The sequence below is a fragment of the Ranitomeya variabilis genome, chromosome 3 (assembly GCF_051348905.1).
Source record: "Ranitomeya variabilis isolate aRanVar5 chromosome 3, aRanVar5.hap1, whole genome shotgun sequence".
Taxonomy (NCBI): domain Eukaryota; kingdom Metazoa; phylum Chordata; class Amphibia; order Anura; family Dendrobatidae; genus Ranitomeya; species Ranitomeya variabilis.
In genome coordinates this window covers 523696272-523720313 of record NC_135234.1, presented here as the reverse complement: position 1 = coordinate 523720313, position 24042 = coordinate 523696272, and the positions used below count along the sequence as shown (strand labels likewise).

General features: G+C 43.0%; 1 protein-coding gene across 1 annotated transcript; it reads right to left on the bottom strand.

Moving 5' to 3' along the window:
• Positions 1–2416: 2416 nt before the first annotated feature.
• On the bottom strand, positions 2417–24038 carry RAB20 (RAB20, member RAS oncogene family). The gene is made up of 2 exons (XM_077297012.1): positions 23718–24038; positions 2417–3544 (listed from the first exon to the last, which is right to left on the bottom strand). The coding sequence occupies exons 1-2, from the start codon at positions 23890–23892 to the stop codon at positions 3030–3032; spliced, it is 690 nt and encodes a 229-aa protein (XP_077153127.1). The 5' UTR covers positions 23893–24038; the 3' UTR covers positions 2417–3029.
• Positions 24039–24042: the final 4 nt, after the last annotated feature.

The window sequence follows — 24042 nt, the reverse complement described above, 5'->3', positions numbered from 1 at the left end:
GTCAGGGAGATCCCTCAGGAGACCATCCGCCGTCTCATCAGGAGCATGCCCAGGCGTTGTAGGAAGATCATACAGGCACATGAAGGCCACACACACTACTGAGCATCATTTCTTTGTCTTGAGGCATTTCCACTGAAGTTTGGATCAGCCTGTAATTTGATTTTCCACTTTGATTTTGAGTATCATTCCAAATCCAGACCTCCGTGGGATATTCATTTTGATTTACATTGATCATTTTTATGTTTTATTGTTCTCACCACATTCCACAATGTAATGAATAAATATTTCATTCAGTGATATCTAGGCTGTGGCATCTTAGTGTTCCCTTTATTTTTTTGAGCAGTGTATATACTGTATGTGTACACACATATACACACAGTTGAAACGAGACGTTTACATACACTATATAAAAAGACACATATGCATGTTTTTCTGTCTGACATGAAAATCAGAATAAGCCTTTCCCATTTTAGGTCAATTAGAATTACCATAATTAATACCACAATGTTCATTTCTCATGATGCCGTCTATTAAGTGAAGTGCACCAGTCCCTCCTGCAACATAGCAATCTCACATGATGCTGCCACCCCTGCGTTTCACAGTTGGGATGGTGGTCTTAGGCTTCTCCCTTTTTCCTCCATATGCAACGATGGCCATTATGCCCCAAAAGTTCAATTTTAGTTTCATCAGACCTCAGGACATGTCCCGGTGTGTATTTGCAAACATTAATCAGCCTTTTTATGTTTCATTTGGAGTAATGGCTTCTTCCTGGCAGTGTGGCCTTTCAGCCCATGTTGATATAGTACTTGTTTCACTGTGGATATTGACACAATCTTACCAGCTTCTGCCATCATCTTCACAAGGTATTTTGCTTTTGTCCTTGGGTTGATATGCACATGTCGGACCAAAGCACGTTCATCTCTGGGACACCGACCCCCCTTCCTGATGGGAATGTCCAGCCATCATACCAATCTGGTTTGTAGTTGCGTGTAATTGTTTGTACAAATGAACGAGGCATCTTCCAGCATCTTGAAATTGTACCCAAGGATGATCCAGACTTTTGCAAGTCCACAATTCTCTTCCCGATATCTTGGCTGATTTCTTTAGACTTTTCCCATGATGCTACACAAAGAAGCAGGTGTGTATTAAAATACATCCACAAGTGTGTCTCTAATGAACTCAGATGTTACAAAAAAAACACCTATCAGAAGCTTCCAAACACATGACATCATATGGGCAGTCCAGAATTAAAGGCATAATAAACTTAGTGTATGTAAACTTTTGACTTTGCAGTAAGTAATAAAAATGCTTTAAAAACATTCTCTCGCTCTCATTCTGGCATTTGTCAAGTTTTTATAAGTATGGTAATCCTTAATGACCTAGAGCGGGGAAGGTTTATTCTGATTTCATCTCAGATATTGAGAAAAGCAAGCATGTGTGTCTTTTTATATAGTGTATGTAAACTTCTAGTTTCAACTGTACATACACACACACACACACACACACACACACACACACGACAGCCTGATCTAATGTACTGCTAGTTGGAAGTGGTTTATGTAGTTGGAAAACATTCGTTAGCATGCATCATTAGTGAGCTGCTGATGACTGTTTTATTATCTTAGTTCTGATCTTATGCAGATTCTACACAGCCAAGTTAAACATTCATACCTTTTATTACTTATCTTAATATATACTACCTTGTACTGTCTTCACATCCTGTTCTGTCCAGATGTGTCCGGATCCCAGAAATTCAAGCGACGGAAGTTCACCGACCGCCATATTGGGACACCCAAGTGAGGGGTGTCTCACTATGGAAACTGCTGGTGGTACCAGCCTCTTGCGCGGTACTACCAGCGGAACACCGTCGCACCACACACACACACATACCCCCCATATGCATCACACACACAGCTTCTTGCACGGTACCACCAGCGGAACACCGTCGCAAACACGCCACCAGGATCAGCCGAATGATTCACTGACCGCCGCCATCTTTGTACAGGAGCGCATGCACAGTTTTAATGTGACCGCCGCTATCTGCCTGCACAAAGATGGCGGCGTTCTGATTTACTGCGCCTGCGCGAATTCCACGAAGGCGCAGTGAATCAATCTGCTGATCCTGGCGGCAGATGGGCGACGTGTCTACAGGCAGAGGAAGACCGTCACATTAAAGGGGTTTTCCCACGAACGAAACTACGTACGCAGGTCAAAGAAGAGATGACATGAGAGGAGAAGACAGCCGATGGGGGAGAGGGAAAGCCACAGGTGTGAGAGACAGAGCACGTGGGGGGGGGAAAGAGATTCTCAACGCTGCAAAGCCTGCCCCCATCGTGACATTACCGCCCCCTGATGCGATCGCATCGGGCCTCCATCTAGTTATTAACAAAAATAAACTGAACATAAAAATAGAAGTAAGAAAATTTAGAATTTTAATATCAGGTCAGTAATTGATATAGGTTAGCGACAAATCGCATCAACAATGATGATCATAAGTTACTTCCCCCCCCCCCCCCACATATTATACATAATACGTGTATATACACTCATAGCATACGGAACAGTCATCGTACATGTATTGCTTTTTTTTTGTTTTGTTTTTAAATAAACACCCATTATGGACAGAGCTTTCTTGGATCGACAATTCATTTTTCAAAAGTATTTTGCTCAAATATAAATAAATGAATTGATTCTATAAAGTGAATGATTATTGAATCAAGTCACACATTTTTAATGAAGTTGAAAATCAGCTGAATCTAATAAATAAATGTACTAAAAATGTGTGAGCTATGAAATGAACACTAAAACAGAATGTTTGAACTAATCCTTTGGACGTGATGTGGAATAAATTAACTGCTGAAGGAAGCAATAGATTTATTCCAAACTAGTAGGTAGTCGTTTAGTAAGGCTTTTTCTGTGCAAAATCCAGTTTTGGGTTTTTATTTTAATTTTTTTACTAAGGCAGTTATGTGAAAGTAAAACAGTTGTGCAGTACGATCATAGTCTTAGAAGAAATGCAGGAGACCTGACTAACAGCAGCCACTTTTAGTCTTTTTCTCGTGATGATTCTGTGTGAGATTCACTGTATCATCCGGTCCACCTGCTTTCTTCTTCACAATCAGTGGTATAACCATGTTAAAGACGCTATCAAACAGGAAATCAACATTGTGTCCAGTCTTGGCGCTGGTTTCAAAGCACATCTTGTCTGCGGCTGGAGCATGGATCTCATCTACCATTTTATACTTGATGATTCTTTTGTACAGAGCAATAGCATCTTCGGTAGAAACCTGTTTGCGAAGCTTAGAAGCACTACCCTTACGAGCCGCATCTCCCCCGAATTCTCTTTCTGCTTCATGTTCATCAGTGAGGTCGATCTTGTTCCCCACTACAGCGAAGATGCAGTCATCACTGGCTGTGTCCGTCAGGCCCAAGAATCTGTCCTCAAGCTCCACGAGACTCTGCCGGTGACACACGTCATAGGTGAAGATGATCGCGGAGGCCGACCTGCAGTACAAAGAGCCCAAGCCATGGAACTGTTCTCTCCCTAAAACAGAAAGGAAACATGATAAGTGTCGGGAAGACATAGGTCACAACGTTCTTGCACTTTCTCAGTTACGTCACTAGGAGGGTCAGCAGTTTCACTACAAGGAAACCATTCAGAAAGCTGCTGAACTAGCTCCAAGGGGAGTTTTTTTTCCTGTGTGTTATGTGACATAGACCTGTACAGCATATGAGAAAACCTTAAAGAAAATTGCTTCATTTTCACATTTTAAATCCATTACAAGTCAACAAAACCTGAAGAGTCACCGTCATTTTATAACTATAGCAATTCACTTTTACAGCGCCAACATATTCCGAAGCACAGTTTTAGAGGGGCCTTGTAGACAATAAAGATATTACAGAAGAAACAACTCAGACACCAGGAGAAATGAGGGCCCTGCTGCTCACAAGCTATGAGGGAATAGGGGAGACACGAGAGGTAAGTGACAAAACAGGCTTATTCTGTACAATACACCCACAATATACTAAGTAGGGTTTGCACACTTTATTTTTTTTTATATAAAAATGTAAAATCAATAGTATGTATGAAAATAGGCAACTTTGTAATATATTTTATGGGAGAAGCCCGCTTCTTTCTCCACCAGGCCTGATCATTCTCAATTCCAGGGTAAATCTGTATTCCGTGAAGACAGATATTTACATTTCTGAGATAGGAGATTGATGAAAATACTTTTATGTCCCAAAAAACGACAAACATATTATAAGTGAGATTCCTTTATAGGCTAACCCGAAAAATTATATTTGCAGGCTTTTAGAGCCCGGAGACGCCTTCGTCAGGCTGGTTTACCAATGGTTAGCCCATAAAAGGCATCAATCCTAAAATACTTTTGTCTTTATGGGCATGATGGTATTTCCAATCTAATTTTTCATTGTCCATTGAGATAGGAGGTGAGTTACTACTGATACAGTAAGGTTCTATGTAGATGGGAGGATGGGAGAAGAGCTCTGCCTCCAGCTCATCCATCCTCCTCCTCGCTATTACATAGAATGTTGTCAGTAGTAATTCACCTCCAATCTCAGTAATGTAAGTAACGGTCTTCATTGAATAAAGATTTTACCAGAGATGTGAGAATATCAGTGCTGGCGAAGAAGCAGATTTCCCTTATAAAATATGTTACAAAGTTGCTTATTTTCATGTGTACTACTGATTTAAGAGAAACAATTAAAACAATAGTTACACTTTAAAGCTCAAGCAAAATTTGGCTGTTTTTGTATTTTGGGGAGCTAAAATGCTGGAATTTGTTAGATAAAGTATTTTGGAGATTTTTTTTTTTTTTTAACACAATATGCTATGCTTTGCAGGGCTGTGGAGTCGGTAAGCCACAGTTGCGACTCCCGACTCCTGGATTTTATCCGACTCCGACTCCTTCATAAATGGCCAGTTCGTAACAATAAATTTACTGTTGTAAAATATTAACATAGTGCTTATTCAGTTTCTCACCATCATATAAGTAATCAGACCACTTAGAGCAAAAACTATATTTATTAGAATACAATTAGAATATAGCAAAGAACTTTTATAAACTGTTCTAAACTCTTGTAAGTAAATATGCAATAAACACTGTTCTGCAGTTAATAAGAAGAAATCTATAAATTTGTCCTCAGAAAAAGTATTGCCTCTAACAGATCCTCCTTCATGGATGCCCTCAAATCTGATCTATTTTGAGAGCAGAGAACAACCTCTCTACACTAACTTGGGTTGGTGGCAAAGCAGTAACCACTCGGGCAACATCTCTGACAATGTCAGGATACAGAGGAATCCCTTGTTGCACTGTTATTTTTGATGAACGGTCAAATTTCTCAATTTCTTTTAGTGCACATGAAAAATTCTGCTGAAATGTACTGGCTGTGTTCTTTGATGGGGATGACTCTTCTTCTATGCGGGAACGCTTTGCACGGTCCTTGTGATCCAAATATTTTTTAAATTAAAGTCTTCATCAGTTGATGAGGGTGAAGATGTGGCAGGATGACCAAATTCTTCTTGTTCCTCCTGACTGTTCTGCAACCCTTTCATCCTTACTGCTATTTCAAACAGAGCTTCTTTTCCTTTTAGTTAGCTGTTGATCATCTAGAAGAATCCGATGCATTGGGTCTACATAAACAGTTGCCAAAAGAATGTTATTTTGTAATAGTAGCTCCTCTCTCCGTTTCATTGATGTAGCAATGCCACTTGCAATTAACCCTCCTCTTTGGGACAGGCGAAACATCAGGTTCTTCCACTCCTTTAAGAAAATACCTGGAGTTAAGTCCTCTGCTTGTAATTTTTTAGTCACTGAAAATGGGTGCTCTAGCAATTTTTCCAGCTCAGTCACCTGATTCCACTGACTTTCATTTAGCGTCAGTTGAGGGTTAGCCATGTCTACAAGAAAGGTTTTCAGTTCAACCAAGCGCTGAATCATTAAGTCAGTACTGCCCCATCGTGTGGCTTGATCAATAATTGCCCCTTTTCCAGCACGTCTCTTCAAAACTGAGTCAACTTTAGGGGTTCTGGCAACAGTAGCCAATTTTCTCACCTTGCCAATCAGTGCAGCAGCATGTCCTTCTTGCAGACTGTCTTATAGCCAGCTGTAGCGTATGCACAACACAGCGCATGTGATGAAAGAACGTATTGACACAGTTTCAACAAGATCATCTAAACTATCATGTTGCTGTTCATCTGAGGCAACTTCAGTTTACTCCTCCGTTACAATACTGTGTTCCTCTATTTTAAACATTTCTGTGTCTATGGACCCAGAATGTTCTTCTAGCTGCTGGTCACCATCATTACTCTCATTCATAGCTGAATAGTACTTATCATATTTGAAGCATTGGCAGTTACGACAGAAAGAACTTGCTCTTTTTTAAGTTCATAGTCTTGCAGAACCTTTTCCACCAAGACCTGGAGAAACTCACTGGTGTGATGAGCTTTGGTGTCTTTTACTGCCAATGTCTTGGTAACTATTTCATTTTTGTCACAAACAAATCGGACATTGATGGCAAAATAGTTCACATCCATTTTAAGAAACAGAAAGCGTCCCTTGAGAGTTTTTTTTAAAAGCTTCTTCGATTACTAATTTTCTAATACTCTCTCTCTCTCCAGAGAAACACCAAACTTGAGGGCCATTTCCCCATTCAGACACAAAAGCTGGTCGTGAAAATAATGAAATGGGCACACTATCCTTTACAACAAGCTCTATGATCTGTTTTTTAAATGTATCTACTGTCATTGTCACGGTAACTTTGTCACTGACAAAATATCTTGCAACTGATGGCTGCAAAGTTCTTTGCTCCTTTGTTTGGCTGGAAGAGCTGGGCACTGGTTCATTGGTTTGGATGCAGTCTTTCTCATCCACTGCTTTCAGTACTTCTGGATGAAAGCGCTGTAAATGTCTCTTTAGATTAGAAGCTCTGGTAGGAGCATTTTTATCTTTGCCTGAATATGCACTGATCTTGGCTTCACAGCATTTGTTTTCGTCTGGATCATTTGTCATACACTGACAGACATAATGTTTTCTATCTTGAGTGATAGTGAAATGTTCAAATACAGCTGATTTAATGTGACGCTTCTTTGACATTCGCAGGTTTTTAATTCTGCATTCACAATCCAAATGACAATTGTTTTTCCTAAAAACAATTGTACAAAATTATTGCCAGGTCGTACAACTGATATAGTGGTCAGTAATACTGTTATTCCTCATGTACTCACAGTTAACTGATGCAAAGTTTGTTGAAAGGATAATACTTCTTACATTCTTCCTCTTCTTAGTAGCAGCTGTGAGATGCTTGGAAGACGCACACCTAGTAAACATCTAGTCTAGAGGAGGAGCTTTACTACTAAGAATTTGCAACACATTTTCACTTTCAGTTTCATACATTGTAAGTAGGGGGGTTGGGGCAGCATGAGGTTAACCAAGTAGAAGATTAGATAAGGGCAGTGGAGAACAGTGACACACAAGAAGTAAAGGTACCGTTACACTAAACGATGTACCAACGATCACGACCAGCGATACGACCTGGCCGTGATCGTTGGTAAGTTGTTGTGTCACACAGACAGCTCTCCAGCGACCAACGATGCCGAAGTCCCCGGGTAACCAGGGTAAACATCGGGTTACTAAGCGCAGCGCTTAGTAACCCGATGTTTACCCTGGTTACCATTGTAAATGTAAAAAAAAAAAAAAAACAGTACATACTCACCTTCTGATGTCTGTCACGTCCCTCGCCGTCAGTGCGGGAAGCTGACGGCGAGGGACGTGACAGACATCAGAAGGGGAGTATGTAGTGTTTTTTTTTTTACATTTACAATGGTAACCAGGGTAAACATCAGGTTACTAAGCGCGGCCCTGTGCTTAGTAACCCGATGTTTACTCTGGTTACAAGCGTGTCACACACACCGATCCAGCGATGGCAGTGGGTGATCCAGCGACGAAATAAAGTTCTGGACTTCTAGCTCCGACCAGCGATATCACAGCGGGATCCTGATCGCTGCTGCGTGTCAAACACAACGAGATCGCTATCCAGGACGCTGCAACGTCACGGATCGCTGTCGTTCTCGTTGGAAAGTCGCTTAGTGTGAAGGTACCTTAAGAAATGTCTCTATCTCCAGCAGAACTGCTTATCACTGTTGTTCATAGTTTGATAGAACATATATATTTGAGTAGCATTTATAAAATTCATATGAAAGTTCAATTATGAAATATTAATACATTTTTTTTAAGCTGGAGTCTGAGTCGGTACATTTCTACCGACTCCAACCAAAACTAACTGACTCCACGACTCCGACTCCACAGCCCTGATGTTTTGGGTAATGCATTATTTGGGAGGAGACAATATAAACACTACCAAAGTATAAAAAAAACAAGGCTTTTTTGTTGAAAAACGAGCATGTGGCTAACTGCTATCTAATGTGAATGGAAAGCCTTAACATACAGTGGGTGTGGAAAGTATTCAGACCCCTTTAAATTTTTCACTGTTTCATTGCAGCCATTTGGTTAATTCAAGAAAGATCTTTTTTTTCCACATTAATGTACACTCTGTACCCCCATCTTTACTGAAAAAAACAAATGCAGAAATTTTTAAAAATTTAATAAAAAAGAAAAACTGAAATCTAAAGGGGTATGAGTACTTTCCGTACCCACTGTATATCGTTTCATCCAGGCAGAAATCAATAGTTAACTGACACATGCAGGTATGTTTGTGGATCTGTGAAAATGCCATGGCTCCAAATATTTCTCCGAGAGCCCACAGGTAAACAAATCTTGACATTGAGTCATAGAGCCTGAAGCCAAATGAAACAGTTTCCCAGAATTAAAGTTTTTGTGGCAAAGTAATGGAAATATTAGGTACAAATAATATCTTAAATGCCCTCTGCTTATCGAGTGAATGTGACCTACACAGCGATCAGCAGTCTTTGCTGGCTTCCATCTGGGACATCAGTCTAAATCCTTGAAAAACTGGTGTGAAAAGTGCCGATGAAGAAAACTATTCATTACAAGACAAAGATCAAAAACCTGTGCCCTCCTTTGTGGCAGTGTCCCTCTTTTCAGATGGGCACAAGAGCACATGCAACTACGCTCTTGTGCCGCAGTATGCAGCTAGCCTCATCTCCAAGAAAACAGACAACTTTCAGCAGAAAGTCAAACAAATGTGTATGGCCAGCCTTCTCTCCCGACCCCTGTGCACGTTCTGAATGGAAAGATGATGGAAACCCCATTCCAATACAAACAGCCATCTGCAGAGAAACTTAAAACTATAGATGAGCAAATATTTAGATATCCATGTAGTAAGGTTGCACACCTCGCAGTTATACACCCGGGTTGGGTAGCGCAGACTGCTAACACTTGTATACCGCACTTACTTGTTATACTTGACAAACTAAAACGTTCCACAGTTTAAAAAAATAAAAATATGGGGGACTTCAGTAATGGAGACTAACCGAAATAGGAGCCAAAGTTAAAACGATCATCGATCTGTAAATAATTACCAGTCAGCCGTCATTTAGTTCCTGTTTACACAGGCAGACCACATAATGAATGATCTTCTCGGCAGCACAAGTCCTGTGTACACACAGCTACCCAGAATAACGATCTTTCATGCAAACCACGATGAACAAACGTTTTGCTCATTAGTCAGGTGATCGCCAGCAGTGTTCCCAGGAAAACTTCACAATAGTCATGCAGAATAAATGGGCTTTTAGAATTTAAATAATATAGTCCTCAAATCCCATACTGGGGTTAATGCGGAACATGGGCTCAAAACCCTACAATGAATTACAGTACTAGTTAAAAAAGCATTACTGGAGATCCGGGGTCTCTAACTTAGTGAAAGGAACACTGAACCCAAACCCTCAAGTGGTAAATTCACATTTCAGCCTTTATTATAATTCCAGTCCTGCATCCAAAATAACGACAGCGGTAACAAAGCAGCCATTGCTCAAATATGTCAGTGGGATGTAGAATTTTATAGCAGTGGGAAGAGCAGGAATGTGGAACATGTGAGCAGCATAAAGCATGTCAGTATAGCAGGATACACTTAATAATAGACTATGGGCCACAGCATGGGGTAATGCTAATGTTCTGGAATAAGCACAATCAGCATTGGTGATCGGCATGCTACCCTACGTACTGACTGTTACCATCTACCAGAAAATCCCAGGCATGTAGGTGTCCAGCCATCCATAACTGCCTTGCAGGGGCATTAGGAGGAATGGGCCATATCTATATCGTAATGCAAGGAACAAGGCATGTGATAGATAGTAAACCTCTATCAGAAGTCTGTCTCAGCGAGTTGTGCATAGAGTCTAAGGGTACCGTCTCACAGTGGGACTTTTGTCGCTACGACGGTATGATCCGTGACGTTACAGCGATATCGCTGTGTCTGACACGCAGCAGCGATCAGGGACCCCGCTGAGAATCGTACGTCGTAGCAGATCGTTTGGAACTTTATTTCGTCGCTGATCTCCCGCTGTCATCGCTGGATCGGTGTGTGTGACACCGATCCAGCGATGCGTTCGCTTGTAACCAGGGTAAACATCGGGTTACTAAGCGCACCGCTGTGCTCTGCTTTCACTTTACGGCCGGCACTCAGTCAGTGCGGGAAGCAGACGGCTAGGGACCTGACGGACACCGGAATGTGAGTATGTACTGTTTGTTTTTTTTCACAATTACGATGGTAACCAGGGTAAACATCGGGTTACTAAGCGCGGCCCTGCGCTTAGTAACCCGATGTTTACCCTGGTTACCCGGGGACTTCGGCATCGTTGGTCGCTGGAGAGCCGTCTGTGTGACAGCTCTCCAGCGACCACACAACGACTTACCAACGATCACGGCCAGGTCGTATCGCTGGTCGTGATCGTTGGTAAATCGTTTTGTGTAACAGTACCAGGATGTCTGACATTTTAGGGTACCATCTTTACTCCTAAAGGGGACTAACAATTAAAGAGAACCTGTCACCTCGTTTTGCCGCTATAAGATGCGGCCACCGCCTTTCAGGGCTTATCTACAGCATTCTACAATGCTGTAGATAAGCCCCCGGTCTGACCTGAATGTGAAGAAAAATAAGTTTTATTATACTCACCCGGTCCGATGGGTGTCACAGGTCCAGCGCCTCCCATCTTCTTGCGATGCCGCCCTCCTGCTTCTTCTTCGCTCCCCGGCATCGGCGCTCCTGCGCTGGCGTACTGATTTGCCCTGTTGAGGGCAGAGTAAAGTACTTTGCTCTGCCCTCAACAGGGCAAATCAGTACGCCAGCGCAGGAGCGCCGATGCCGGGGAGCAATAAAGAAGCAGGAGGGCAGCGTCACCAGACCACCCCGAAGGTGAGTATAACATAACTTATTTTTCTTCACTTGCAGGTTGGACCGGGGGCTTATCTACAGCATTATAGTAAACTGTAGATAAGGCCTGAAAGGCAATGGCCTCATCTTAGGGTATGTGCACACGTTGCGGATTTCTTGCAGAAATTTCCTGAAGAAAACCGGAAATTTTCTGCAAGAAATCCACATTTTTTTTGTGTGTTTTTTTCCGTTTTTTTCGCGTTTTTTTAGCATTCTGCAAGCGTAATTAGCTTGCAGAATGCTAAAGTTTTCCAAGCGATCTGTAGCATCGCTTGGAAAACTGACTGACAGGTTGGTCACACTTGTCAAACATAGCGTTTGACAAGTGTGACCAACTTTTTACTATAGATGCAGCTTATGCAGCATCTATAGTAAAAGATAGAATGTTTAAAAATAATAAAAAAAATAAAAAAATGCTTATACTCACCCAGACATCTCCTCAGAGGCGTCCGTTCCTCTTTCTATAGCTGGCGTGTGCGCACAGGACCTTCCGTGACGTCACGGTCACGTGAGCGGTCACATGACCGCTCACGACCAATCACAGGACAGTGACGTCATCGGCAAGGTCCTTCGCCGCACATCAGCTACAGGAACCGAAGCGACAGCATGCAGTGGAGGCGGGAAGACATCGAGGGTGAGTATAGGACTGTTTTTTATTTTAATTCTTTTTTTATGACCACTTATATGGTGCCCAGTGCGTGGAGGAGAGTCTCCTCCACCCTGGGTACCAACCGCATATGATCTGCTTACTTCCCGCATCGTGGGCACAGCCCCGTGCGGGAAGTAAGCAGATCAATGGACCCCTAGGTGTGCGGAATCCCCTGCAATTCCGCATTTTAATGAACATGTTGCTTTTTTTGTGCGATGCAATTTTTTTGCGGAAAAAAAGGCTACATTTGCACAAAAAATGCGGAATACACTTAAAATAATAGGAGGCATATGTAAGCATTTTTTTCGCGTTTTTATCACGTTTTTATAGCAAAAAAACGCGAAAAAAACGCGAAAAATACTTAACGTGTGCACATGGCCTTATAGCGGCAAAACGAGGTAACAGGTTCCCTTTAAAGAAACAATGTCATCTATAATCACCCGATGCATGAGACCTTTGATCACGTCTATTATTCTAATAGGGAGCTAATATTCAGTAAATTCGGTAAGTTCATAAGCCAGATAGAGGCGGTGAGAGGACTAACCTGACATGGTTAGAGGTTGTATTAGGCTGCCGTCACACTAGCAGTATTTGGTCAGTATTTTACATCAGTATTTGTAAGCCAAAACCAGGAGTGGAACAATTAGAGGAAAAGTATAATAGAAACATATGCACCACTTCTGTATTTATCACCCACTCCTGGTTTTGGCTTACACATACTGATATAAAATACTGACCAGATACTGCTAGTGTGAGGGCAGCCCAAGACGTATATGGCTGCCAAAGAGCGCTCTGTGAGCGCATGGCTGAATTAACATCCAAAATTTTAGACCCGTTCCCCCCACTGCTTGATCCTTCTAAAGTTCTCAACCATTTCAATTCAGTATTAAAATCACACTAAAATGCAGAACTCAATCAAGATGGCCACGGATATTAAAACTTAAACACTATGCAACTTGATCAGTAAGGAACAATACATGAAAGGTAAGACAAGTAGACACATCGGCAAAGAAAACGGACACAGTAACCAAGAAAAACATGCTCCTTGATCTGCAAGTATTGAGCATCTGTGGTGCATACCGACCTCGTGTGCTGGTGTGTGGTTATACCAGTGTCTGGTTCCGTGTAGCCTCCTGCTGAACAGGGGGTGCACAGATACAGCGTACAGGTGAGGAGTACAAGAGGAAGCCTGCTGCTGCTACTACTACTGAGGAAGAAGGGTGGGGGACAACTCACAAGGAAAAAGAAAGCTTAGACTCAAAGAGTAATACAGAAAAGTAGTAGTCAATAAGTCCCATAGTCCTGAATAACCATTTATATTTTCTGCACACCTTTTAGACAGATTACTCCGACACACACAATTCCAATTAATATTTAACCCCCATTGTAAATTAGGTTTATTAGCAAAATTTACAAACTTTGTTTCACAATAAATCAAACAAACAAGAACTATGGAAATAGCTCAACAAGTGGTTTCTCTAAATTCAACGCAAAATGACACGTACATGTAAAGGATTGTGTGCAAAGGGCTCAGGAGCAGAGTTCTATCCATACATGTCTGACGCTGGCTATATTAGGCTACGTCCCCACGGTCAGTAATCGGCAACGCTTTGGACGCAGCACATGTCCGCTGCGGCCAAAGTGCTGCCGGCTTTTGAACGCAGGTGAATCCGCATGTGGTCACTGAACCGTGTGGAATCAACGTGTCCAATACAATGTATGGGATAAATTGACATGCTGCGGTCTGGAAAGACGTGCCGCATGTCCGTCTCCGCGGGTCAGCAGCGGGCGTCAATGCATGCATAGTGGACATGGGATTTTTGAAAAGCACACCACTATGCTGTAACATATGGCCGCTGTGGATGTACGTAGCATCCAACCCGCAGCGTTTACTGACCGTAGGAACATACCCTTACACTGCTGGCATCTGTTTTAAAGGGGTGCTACAAAAACAAAAGTTTATTTTAATTCTACATGCTTATCTTGTCATAATCTAATTTCTTTTCTAATACTGTGGTTAGTGCCGTAGCCTCTGCCCCCACACTGAAAAGGAGCGTCATCAGTGATGTCCGTTTCAGAAGCTGCTTAGTCCCTGCTCTACCGAGAATGCGTTGGTTGGAATATTCACATAAATGCTCACCACTGAAAGGTAGTAGATTAATAGTGGAGGGTTAAAGGTGAAAAGATGTGAATTAAAAAAAACACCAAAACTTATTAACAAATGACGGAAATACATTATGGCGAAAAAGGAGCCAGAATGAGGTTTCCCAGGAGCACATTAGTTAGGGCAGAGCAAAGTGCGCCTGCAATAGCCACCGATGATAATGAGCAGGTGAAAGACCAATGTCAGTTTATTTAGTAATAACTCCGAAAAGCGTCAACAGGCCCCACTGATTCCAAGAAATGTGGTGAAAATTTAGAAATATTTAAACTTTTAAGTTTTGTGCCCTTAAACCAGACTTATGTCACCCAAAATAGTTAAATGACATGTACCACATGTCTACTTTACATCTGCATCATTTTTTTTTATCAATTTCTTTTATTAGGAATTTATAAGGGTTAAAAGTTGATAGTCGATTTTACCATTTTCCAATAAAATGTACAAAACGTTTGTTTGTTTTTTTTCGGGATCAAATTTGAAGTGAATTTGGGGCACCTAGGACACACAATACCCCAAAGTGACAATTCTAAAAACTGTATCCCTCAAACCGCTGAAAACTACATCCAAGAAGTTTGTTAACTCTGCAGGTGCTTCACAGGAATTAATGCAATGTGGAGGTAATTTTTTTTTTTTTACAAAAGAGTAAAATGTTACTGTAGCCTCAAATGTGTTTACATTTTTACAAAGTTAACAGGAGAAAATGGAAGCCAAAAAGTTGTTGTGCAATTTCTCTTGGGTAAGCCAAAACACCATATGTGGGGGGAAAACTACCGCTTTGGCAGGGCACGAAAGGGAAGAAGCATCATTTGACTTTTCAAATGCAAAAAATTGCTGGAATGGAGAGAGGACGTCATGTTGCATTAGGAGAGCCCAATGATGTGCCTAAACAGTGAAAATAAACACAAGTGACCCCATTTTGGAAACTAGCTGTGTGGTGAGCACCCTGAACCATCAGGTGCTTCACAGAATTTTACAAAGTACAGCTGTGAAAATAAAAACAAACATTTTCCCCACAAAAATGTTGTTTAGCCCCCAGTTATTTTCATTTTCACAAGGATAGCAACAGAAAATGGAGCCCAAAATTTGTTCTGCAATTTCTCATGAGTAGGCAGATACCCCATGTGTGGTCCAAAGCTCAGAAGGGAAGAAACATCATATTGGAGTTGAGATTTTGCTGGAATGGTTTGAGGATGCCATGCCACATTGACAGAGCCCTTGAGGTGCTAAAACATCAGCAACCCCCCCATTTTACAAACTACATCCCCAAACAAATTCATCTAGGGGTACAGTGAGCATGTTGACACCACATGTGTCTCACAAAATGTTATACCATTGGGAGGTGAAGAAAGAATAATGACTTTTAACCCTTAAATGTTTTAGCCCCAAGTTTTTAATTTTTCTAAGGGCTAATAGGAAAAAATGGGCGTCTGTTTGTTGTGCAATTTCTCCTGAGTGCACCATTACCCTACATGTAATCAGAAATTACTTTTCAGGCACAGTGGAAAGCTCAGGAGCGCCATATTATAGTGCAGATTTTACTATTATGGTATTAGGGTTTCTATGACCCACTGGGAGAGCCCCAGAGGTGCCGGAACAGCAGAACCCCCCCCCCATAAGTGACCCCATTTTATAAGCTACACCTCTTAATGAATTCATCTAGGGGGTGCAGTGATCATATTGACACCACGGATGTGTCAAAGAATTGTATACCATTGGGCAGTGAAGAAAAAAATAACTACATTTTAACCACAAATATTTAGTTTTAACCCGAGATTTTACATTTTCAGAAGGGAAATACTGTAGGTAAAAATGGCACAAAAATGTGTTACACAATTTCGCTGAACGTAGAAATACCCCGTATGTGGCTGTACGGTGCTGCTTAGTCATACGGCGAGACTCAGGAGGGACAGAGCGCTATTTGCCTCTTAGTGTGCAGATTTTCATAGAATAGTTTGCAGAGTCCATAAATAGATCCCCCAAGTGCTAGCAGAGCAGAATACCCCCCCTTCAAGTCACCCCATTTCAGAAATTATACCCCTTTGGGAATCTATCTACAGGTGTAGTAATTATTTGACCCCATGGGTGTTTTCCAGAATCAAGAAGCAGTGGATGTTCCTGAGTGAAAACTGCAAATCTGCTGTTGTAGAGACCAATACGTTGTGGTGACCAGTACATTATGCCCATCTAGTTCTTCTGGAGACATGCACCTGTAAATTAGGCTTGCTCTCATCATTGCAGAAATGCCAAACATGTGGATGCTAAATGTGGTTACTCTGGACTCCGTCTTGCCTCTGTTCAGCTGTGTCCTTTTATTTCCAAAGAGGCGCACACAACTGTTGCCAATTTTGAACAGGAACATGTCAAGCTAAAAAGGTATTTGATGCAATCTGCTAATGATATAAAGTGTGTTTTCTTGTTTGTTTTTTTAACACATCTACTGGGAGATATTCTTTCAGAAAACAATGTTAGTGATGCACATTACACCACTACCACCATACTGGGGGCGAGTATAGAACACAAAAAGGACATGACAGGTTCCCCTTACGGTCAGCAGCAAAAGCCAGAGGTTCAGCCTTAGATTTCTTCCATGGCTTCCAGTGCAGCATGTAGGATTTTTATGACACAAAGTGCGTTTAAACCCTCTTACTGTACTGTCATGTCAGATATTGCTGCAGAACTTCCTGTGACACCCCCCCCCCCCAAAAAAAAATGGGGCATGATGAAATTCATGTGTTTTCTGCCAAACAACTCCATTCAGTTGCAGAATTATTAGTAATGTGAATAAAGATACATATATAAAATAGCAGAGAGGGAAAATACCCTCCAGGGTTAAGGTGCAACTATTCTGCATCTGAGTATCCACAACAGATGGCGTCCAGCTGTCCAGGAGGCACGTAACCGGACAGTGCAGTGTCTGCCTCTGGTGCCCGCTTGTCATGACAAGAATGAACACATGTAACAGGTTATTAAAGAAGCTATACACTCTATATAGTATACTATTTGGTAATATACATTTTCTTGTCATATGGTGCGATAGAATATTTCCTATGAAGTAGTTTGGGACCGCCAGAAGTCTTCCTAGACCTGGCCATCCACACAAACCGAGAAATCGTGGGAGAAGAGCCTTGGTGAGAGACATAGAAGAAGAACCCCAAGATCACTGTGGCTGAGCTCCAGAGATGCAGTAGGGAGAAAGTTCCACAAAGTCAACTATCACTGCAGCCCTCCACCAGTCGGGCCTTTATGGCAGAGTGGCCTGACGGAAGGCTCTCCTCAGTGCAAGACATATGAAGGCCCAGAGTTTGTTAAAAAAAAAAAAAAAAAAAACAACATGAAGGACTCCCAGACTATGAGAAATAAGATTCTCTGGTCTGATGAGACGAAGATAGACCTTTTTGGTCATAATTCTAAGCAGTATGTGTGCAGAAAACCAGGCACTGCTCATCACCTGCCAATACAATCTCAACAGTGAAACATGGTGGTGGCAGCATCAAGCTATTGGGGTGTTTTTCAGCTGCATGACTGGATGTCTGGTTGTCATTGAAGGAAACATGAATGCGGCCAAGTACAGAGATATCCTGGATGAAATCCTCCTCCAGAGTGCTCTGGACCTCAGACTTGGCCGAAGGTTCATCTTCCAACAATACAATGACCCTAAGCACACAGCTAAAATAGCAAAGGAGTGGCTTCAGAACAACTATGTGACCATTCTTGACTGGCCCAGCCAGAGCCCAGACCTAAACCCAATTGAGCATCTCTGGAGAGACCTAAAAATGGCTGTCCACCAACGTTTACCATCCAACCTGAGGGATCTGGAGAGGATCTGCAAGGAAGAATGGCAGAGGATCCCCAAATCCAGGTGTGAAAAACTTGTTGCATCATTCCCAAGACGACTCATGGCTGTACTAGCTCAAAAGGTGCTTCTACTCAATACTGAGCAAAGGGTCTGAATACTTATGACCATGTGATATTTCAGTTTTTCTTTTTTAATAAATTTGCAAACATTTTTACATTTGTTTGTTTTTTTCAGTCAAGATGGGGTGCAGAGTGTACATTAATGAGAAAAAAATTAACTTTTTTGAATTTACCAAATAGCTGCAATGAAACAGAGTGAAAGATTGAAAGGGGTCCGAATACTTTCTGTACCCACTGTATATTGGCACATGGAGGGACAAGACAAAAGTATTGCTGTTCATGCAAGTCTAATTTTTAATAAGCGATAAATACTACAAGACTCGGCATCAGAGGAAAATTACTATGTCTAAATTCAAAACCCTACTGGTGAGACTTGGATTCCCATGGCAGTCATACTGTGTAACCCAGAGCTGTCTTCAAGATAAGAATCTCATTTACACGTTTCCCGAAAAGCCATGAATGCACATTTCTTAATCAGTCATAACTATAAAAGCAAGTGATGATTTTGCATCCCACAAAAGATGAGCTGACGTGACCCAGCTACTTCTGCATTTTGGTTGCACAATAAATGGAAATTTTGACATGTGACAATGTTTTATAGAGCAAAAGGCATAGTATGCGGCAGCACGGTCTCATGATGGAGCAGGTAAGGTACATGTGGAATAGACAAGTATTGACATCTAGAACAGCACAAAGCCTGCACCAGGAGATCACTTCAGGCAACGTCTGGAAGACTACAGTACGGGGTGAGGGACTCGTTATTTGCATTCATCAGCATCTAATCTGCAGGCAGGAGGTAAAACATTCACTAAGTATACAACTAAAAAATAACATTCAGAAAGCTGGATTACTGCTATTGTTGGCACACACAAGTGCAGTTTTAGGCGTTGCACCTAAAACGGATTCCATGGAAAACCCACAATGTCCGTACACCACCTGGAATTGGCCCATGTGTAAAATACAGACAACACGCTGATCACTGCACATCAATGTGCTAGTTCATGCGCTGTATAAATATATATCACATATACATACTACTTTGAAAAACATATATATTTATATATCTATTTTTTTTTTTTTCTATCCAACATTACTCATTAGTGGAACATTAACTATGTAACAGGATATTCAAGTAGGAAACTAGAAAAATAGCGCTTACCAAATTCTTGCAAAAATAAGTTTCTTTAATCCTTTATCGATACAAATATGCCAACAGACAGGGAGATTAGGCACGCTGTCCCATCTCCCTGCCTGTTGGCATGTTTGTATCCCAAGAGATTGAAGAAACGTATTTTTGCAAGAATTTGGTAAGCACTATTTTTCTAGTTTCCTACTTGAATGACGCTGATGGATCACGAAGGTGCGCACCACCAATTGTTTCTGCATTTGGCCGATATGTTCCGCATGTGGGAAAATAATCCCTCTAGTATGAAGAGCTGGTGCCAGGAAACATCCACTCCGTTTGCTGATATAGAACAGGATATGTATTAAATGCCTGATGCAGGGACACAGGTGGGATCTGTATCTATCTTGAGGACAGGGACCCCAAGTGGTGGTCACATATCGGTGGGGGGGTATCACAGCATTGTGTTCCCAAATGAATAGTACAATGGGACAACACCCTCCTCCACTGCTGCCCCATTGAGAAGCCTCCTGAGGAGGGATCCCTTAAGGCCCCGTCACACATAGCGACGCTGCAGCGATACACACAACGATGCCGATCGCTGCAGCGTCGCTGTTTAGTCGTTGTGTGGTCGCTGGAGAGCTGTCACACAGACCGCTCTCCAGCGACCAACGATGCCGAGGTCCCCAGGTAACCAGGGTAAACATCGGGTTGCTAAGCGCAGGGCCGAGCTTCGTAACCCGATGTTTACCCTGGTTACCAGTGTAAAATGTAAAATAACAAACAGTACATACTCACCTTCGCGTCCCCCGGCGTCCGCTTCCTGCACTGACTGAGCGCCGGCCCTAACAGCAGAGCGGTGACGTCACCGCTGTGATCTGCTTTCACTTTCCGGCCGGCAGTCAGTCAGTACGGGAAGCAGACGGCAAGGGATCTGACGGACACCGGAATGTGAGTATGTACTGTTTGTTTTTTTTTACATTTACGATGGTAACCAGGGTAAACATCGGGTTACTAAGCGCGGCCCTGAGCTTAGTAACCCGATGTTTACCCTGGTTACCAGTGAAGACATCGCTGAATCCGTGTCTCACACACCGATTCAGCGATGTCAGTGGGACCTCAACGACCAAAAAAAGGTCCAGGCCATTCCGACACGACCAGCGATCTCACAGCAGGGGCCTGATCGCTGGTACGTGTCACACATAGCGAGATCGCTACTGAGGTCGCTGTTGCGTCACAAAACTTGTGACTCAGCAGCGATCTCGCTAGCGATCTCGCTATGTGAGACGGCTAGGCCATGTGCACACGTTCAGGATTTTTAGCGTTTTTTTGCTATAAAAACGTGATAAAAACGCGAAAAAAACGCTAACATATGCCTCCTATTATTTACAAGGTATTCCGCATTTTTTGTGCAAATGTTGCGATTTTTTCCGCGAAAAAATCGCATAGCGGAAAAAAAAACAACATGTTCATTAAAAATGCGGAATTGCAGGGATTCCGCACACCTAGGAGTCCATTGATCTGCTTACTTCCCGCACGGGGCTGTGCACACCATGCGGGAAGTAAGCAGATTATGTGCGGTTGGTACCCAGGGTGGAGGAGAGGAGACTCTCCTCCACGCACTGGGCACCATATAACTGGTCAAAAAATAAGAAATAAAATAAAAAATAGTCCTATACTCACCCTCGATGTCCCGCGCAGTGTTCCCGCCTCACCGCTGCACGCTGCCGTTCGGTTCCTGTAGCTGATGTGCGGCGAAGGACCTTGCCGATGACGTCACTGTCCTGTGATTGGTCGTGAGCGGTCATGTGACCGCTCACGTGACCGTGACATCACGGAAGGTCCTGTGCGCACAGACCAGCTATAGGAAGACGAACGGACGCCGCTTATGAGATGTCTGGGTGAGTATAAGCATTTTTTTTTTTTTTTAATTATTTTTAAACATTCTATCTTTTACTATAGATGCTGCATAAGCTGCATCTATAGTAAAAAGTTGGTCACACTTGTCAAACAGTATGTTTGACAAGTGTGACCAACTTGTCAGTCAGTTTTCCAAGCGATGCTACAGAACGCTTGGAAAACTTTAGCATTCTGCAAGCTAATTACGCTTGCAGAATGCTAAAAAAAACGGAAAAAAAACGCAAAAAAAAAAATGCGGATTTCTTGCAGAAAATTTCCGGTTTTCTTCAGGAAATTTCTGCAAGAAATCCGCAACGTGTGCACATGGCCTTACAGCTGTATCATGCCATGGGGTATTGTTTGGAGACTCACAGTCACAATGGCTAGAGATAATAGCTGGGGGAAGTCACTGATAAAGAGTCACATATTGTCTTCTTACAGAGATCAGTGGGTCTTCTTCACAGATACCTGTTGATGATTAAAGCACATGTCCAGTAATCATCAGTTAGAACTGACTCAGCAGTAATCTGGTAAGAAAAATGTTGTGCAGAAAAAAAAAAAAAAAAAAAAAATAGATTTCAACTGGATCCATTTTAACACTAAAGTCTATGGAAACTGGATCAATTAAATAGCCATGTGTTCGGTTCCAATTTAATCTGATCCAGTCAGCAAAAAAAACAACATTATCAAAAGGAAAGAAGAGCAGGTGGCTACTGTAATTAACTGATCCGTTTCCCATAGATGAGAATGTTAGAAAGAAAAATAACAGGTTCAGCTGAAATAAGTTTTGTTTTTTTTTCGCTGGACAAAAAAGGTTGAATCTGGAACATTTTTGGTAACGGCTTGCTGCTGGATCCGCTCTTATAACTGGACATGTGCACATAACCTTACTGGAAGGTCTATGAGCGGCCAATGGGAGGAACGTTATGGGGAACTCAGCTTTGATGTTATTTTTTTGTATTGTGCAAAGGCAGAGAGGGGGCAGAGGTCACTTAGGCCTCACGGTGTCGGTGTCATCAGTGTCTTGTCCGTGTGTCAATTTTTACCATCAAGTGTTTTTCATGGATAAATAAATATTAAAGCTTCTCGTACACTTTGCAGTATTACACACGGATGGTACACGGACGCGATTCCATGTGCTAGATGGGTTTTCATGGACCCACAGACTTGTACTGGATATTTTAATGCGTCATACCAGAGAAAAATGGACATGTCTCGGTGAGTTTTGTACAGACAGACGGTCCGCAAAAAAACATGATCATGTGAATAGCACCATAGATTATTATGGATCCATGAAGGAGGCCTCAGTGTCTTCATTTGCCTGAGATTACAACCAGTGTGCGGGGAAGTGACAATATCTGCATCTTAGGCTACTTTCATGCATCAGTTTTTTGCCTTCAGGCGCAATCCGGCTATTATTGAAAAAAAAAAAAGGATCCGATGCAAATTGTGAAAAACTGATGCGCCGGATCCGTTTTTTTAATGGATCCGTTTTGTTTACTGGGCATAGAGTTTGGGGAAAGACTCTCCAGAATGGAAAATGAAGCTACGGGGCATGCTCAGTGTAAACATACCGGAATCGGTCGCCGGATTCATCACTTCACAACTCAGTTTCATCCGTTTATCACCGGAACCGTCGCTGAGCGTTCCTCTGTACATTTTCTCCATCAGCTGCAAACATAATTTTTGACAGATCCGGCAAAAAACAGATGAAACGTGTGGCCATCTGTTGCAATTCGGCGCTAATACAACTGAAAAAAAAACAGATCCGGCGGAAAAAAAGTATCCGTTTTTTTTCAAAACTCACCGGACTGTGCCTGATGGCAAAAACCCGAAGTGTGACAGTAGCCTTACAGAGATTTTCTTGGCTCCATGTGGAAATTACACGTTATAAACATTGATATTTATAGATAAAAAAGTAGAATAAGACGAGTCACTGTAGGACTGACGATAAATGACGGAGGGCGCTTTGTGTTCCGAGCGATCCCTTAGATCGCCTGATCCCCCGCAGTGGGGCCAGCACCAGCCGTATACAGCCTGCTGACCCGTGCATAATAATCATCACCCGCGTAGGATCCGCCAGGACCCCACTAATGGCGCTCCGCGGTCATCTCGGATACGGCACCCACCTAATACAGTCTAGGGGGCCGGTCACATGACCCTGTGCTATGTGGAGCCAGGGCTCCGACCAAATCACAGGGACAGCTCGGATTTGGACCATGTCAGTGAGAAACATAACGGATCCGGTCGCTCCAAGACACGGAAAGCAGAGAAACCGCCAGCAGGATTCGGGGTTTTTTTTGCAAAGAAAACTGATCATAAAAACGGACACTGTCGGAATGAGGCCCTACATAGGGGTGCGGTGTGCACGGGGGCTGCCTGCACTAGGGGTCAGCACTGGGGGGGTGCTGCCTGCACTGGGGGTCTGCACTGAGGGGTGGTGTCAGCACTGGGGGGGCTGCCTGAGCTGGGGATTGGCCCGGGGGGGGGTAGGTCCGCTGCCTGCACTGGGGGGGCTGCCTACACTGGGGGGGCGCTGCCTGCACAGGGGGTCTGCACTGGGGGGCGCTGCCAGCACTGGGGGTCGCCGCCGCCGTTACCTGCAGTGTCCCAGATGGAGATGTTGTAGGGCCCCCACTGCTTCAGGTAGAAGGCTCCGCCGACCGTGCTGACCGTGTCCGCGAACCTGCGCTCCATGTAGCGGTGCAGCAGGGACGTCTTGCCCACGTTCATGTCCCCCAGGAGCACCACCTTCACGTCCGGCTTCTTCATCATGGCGGAGGCGCTCGCTCCGGGGCCCTAGTGCGCGGCCTGTGGCGGGCCGGGGTGGCGGGGCGGCCGGCAGCACATAGCGGGTCCGCGCTGCTCCTCACACTGCTCCTCACACTTGTGCACAACTTTAGGAGAAGCTGGGAAGTTCAGGAA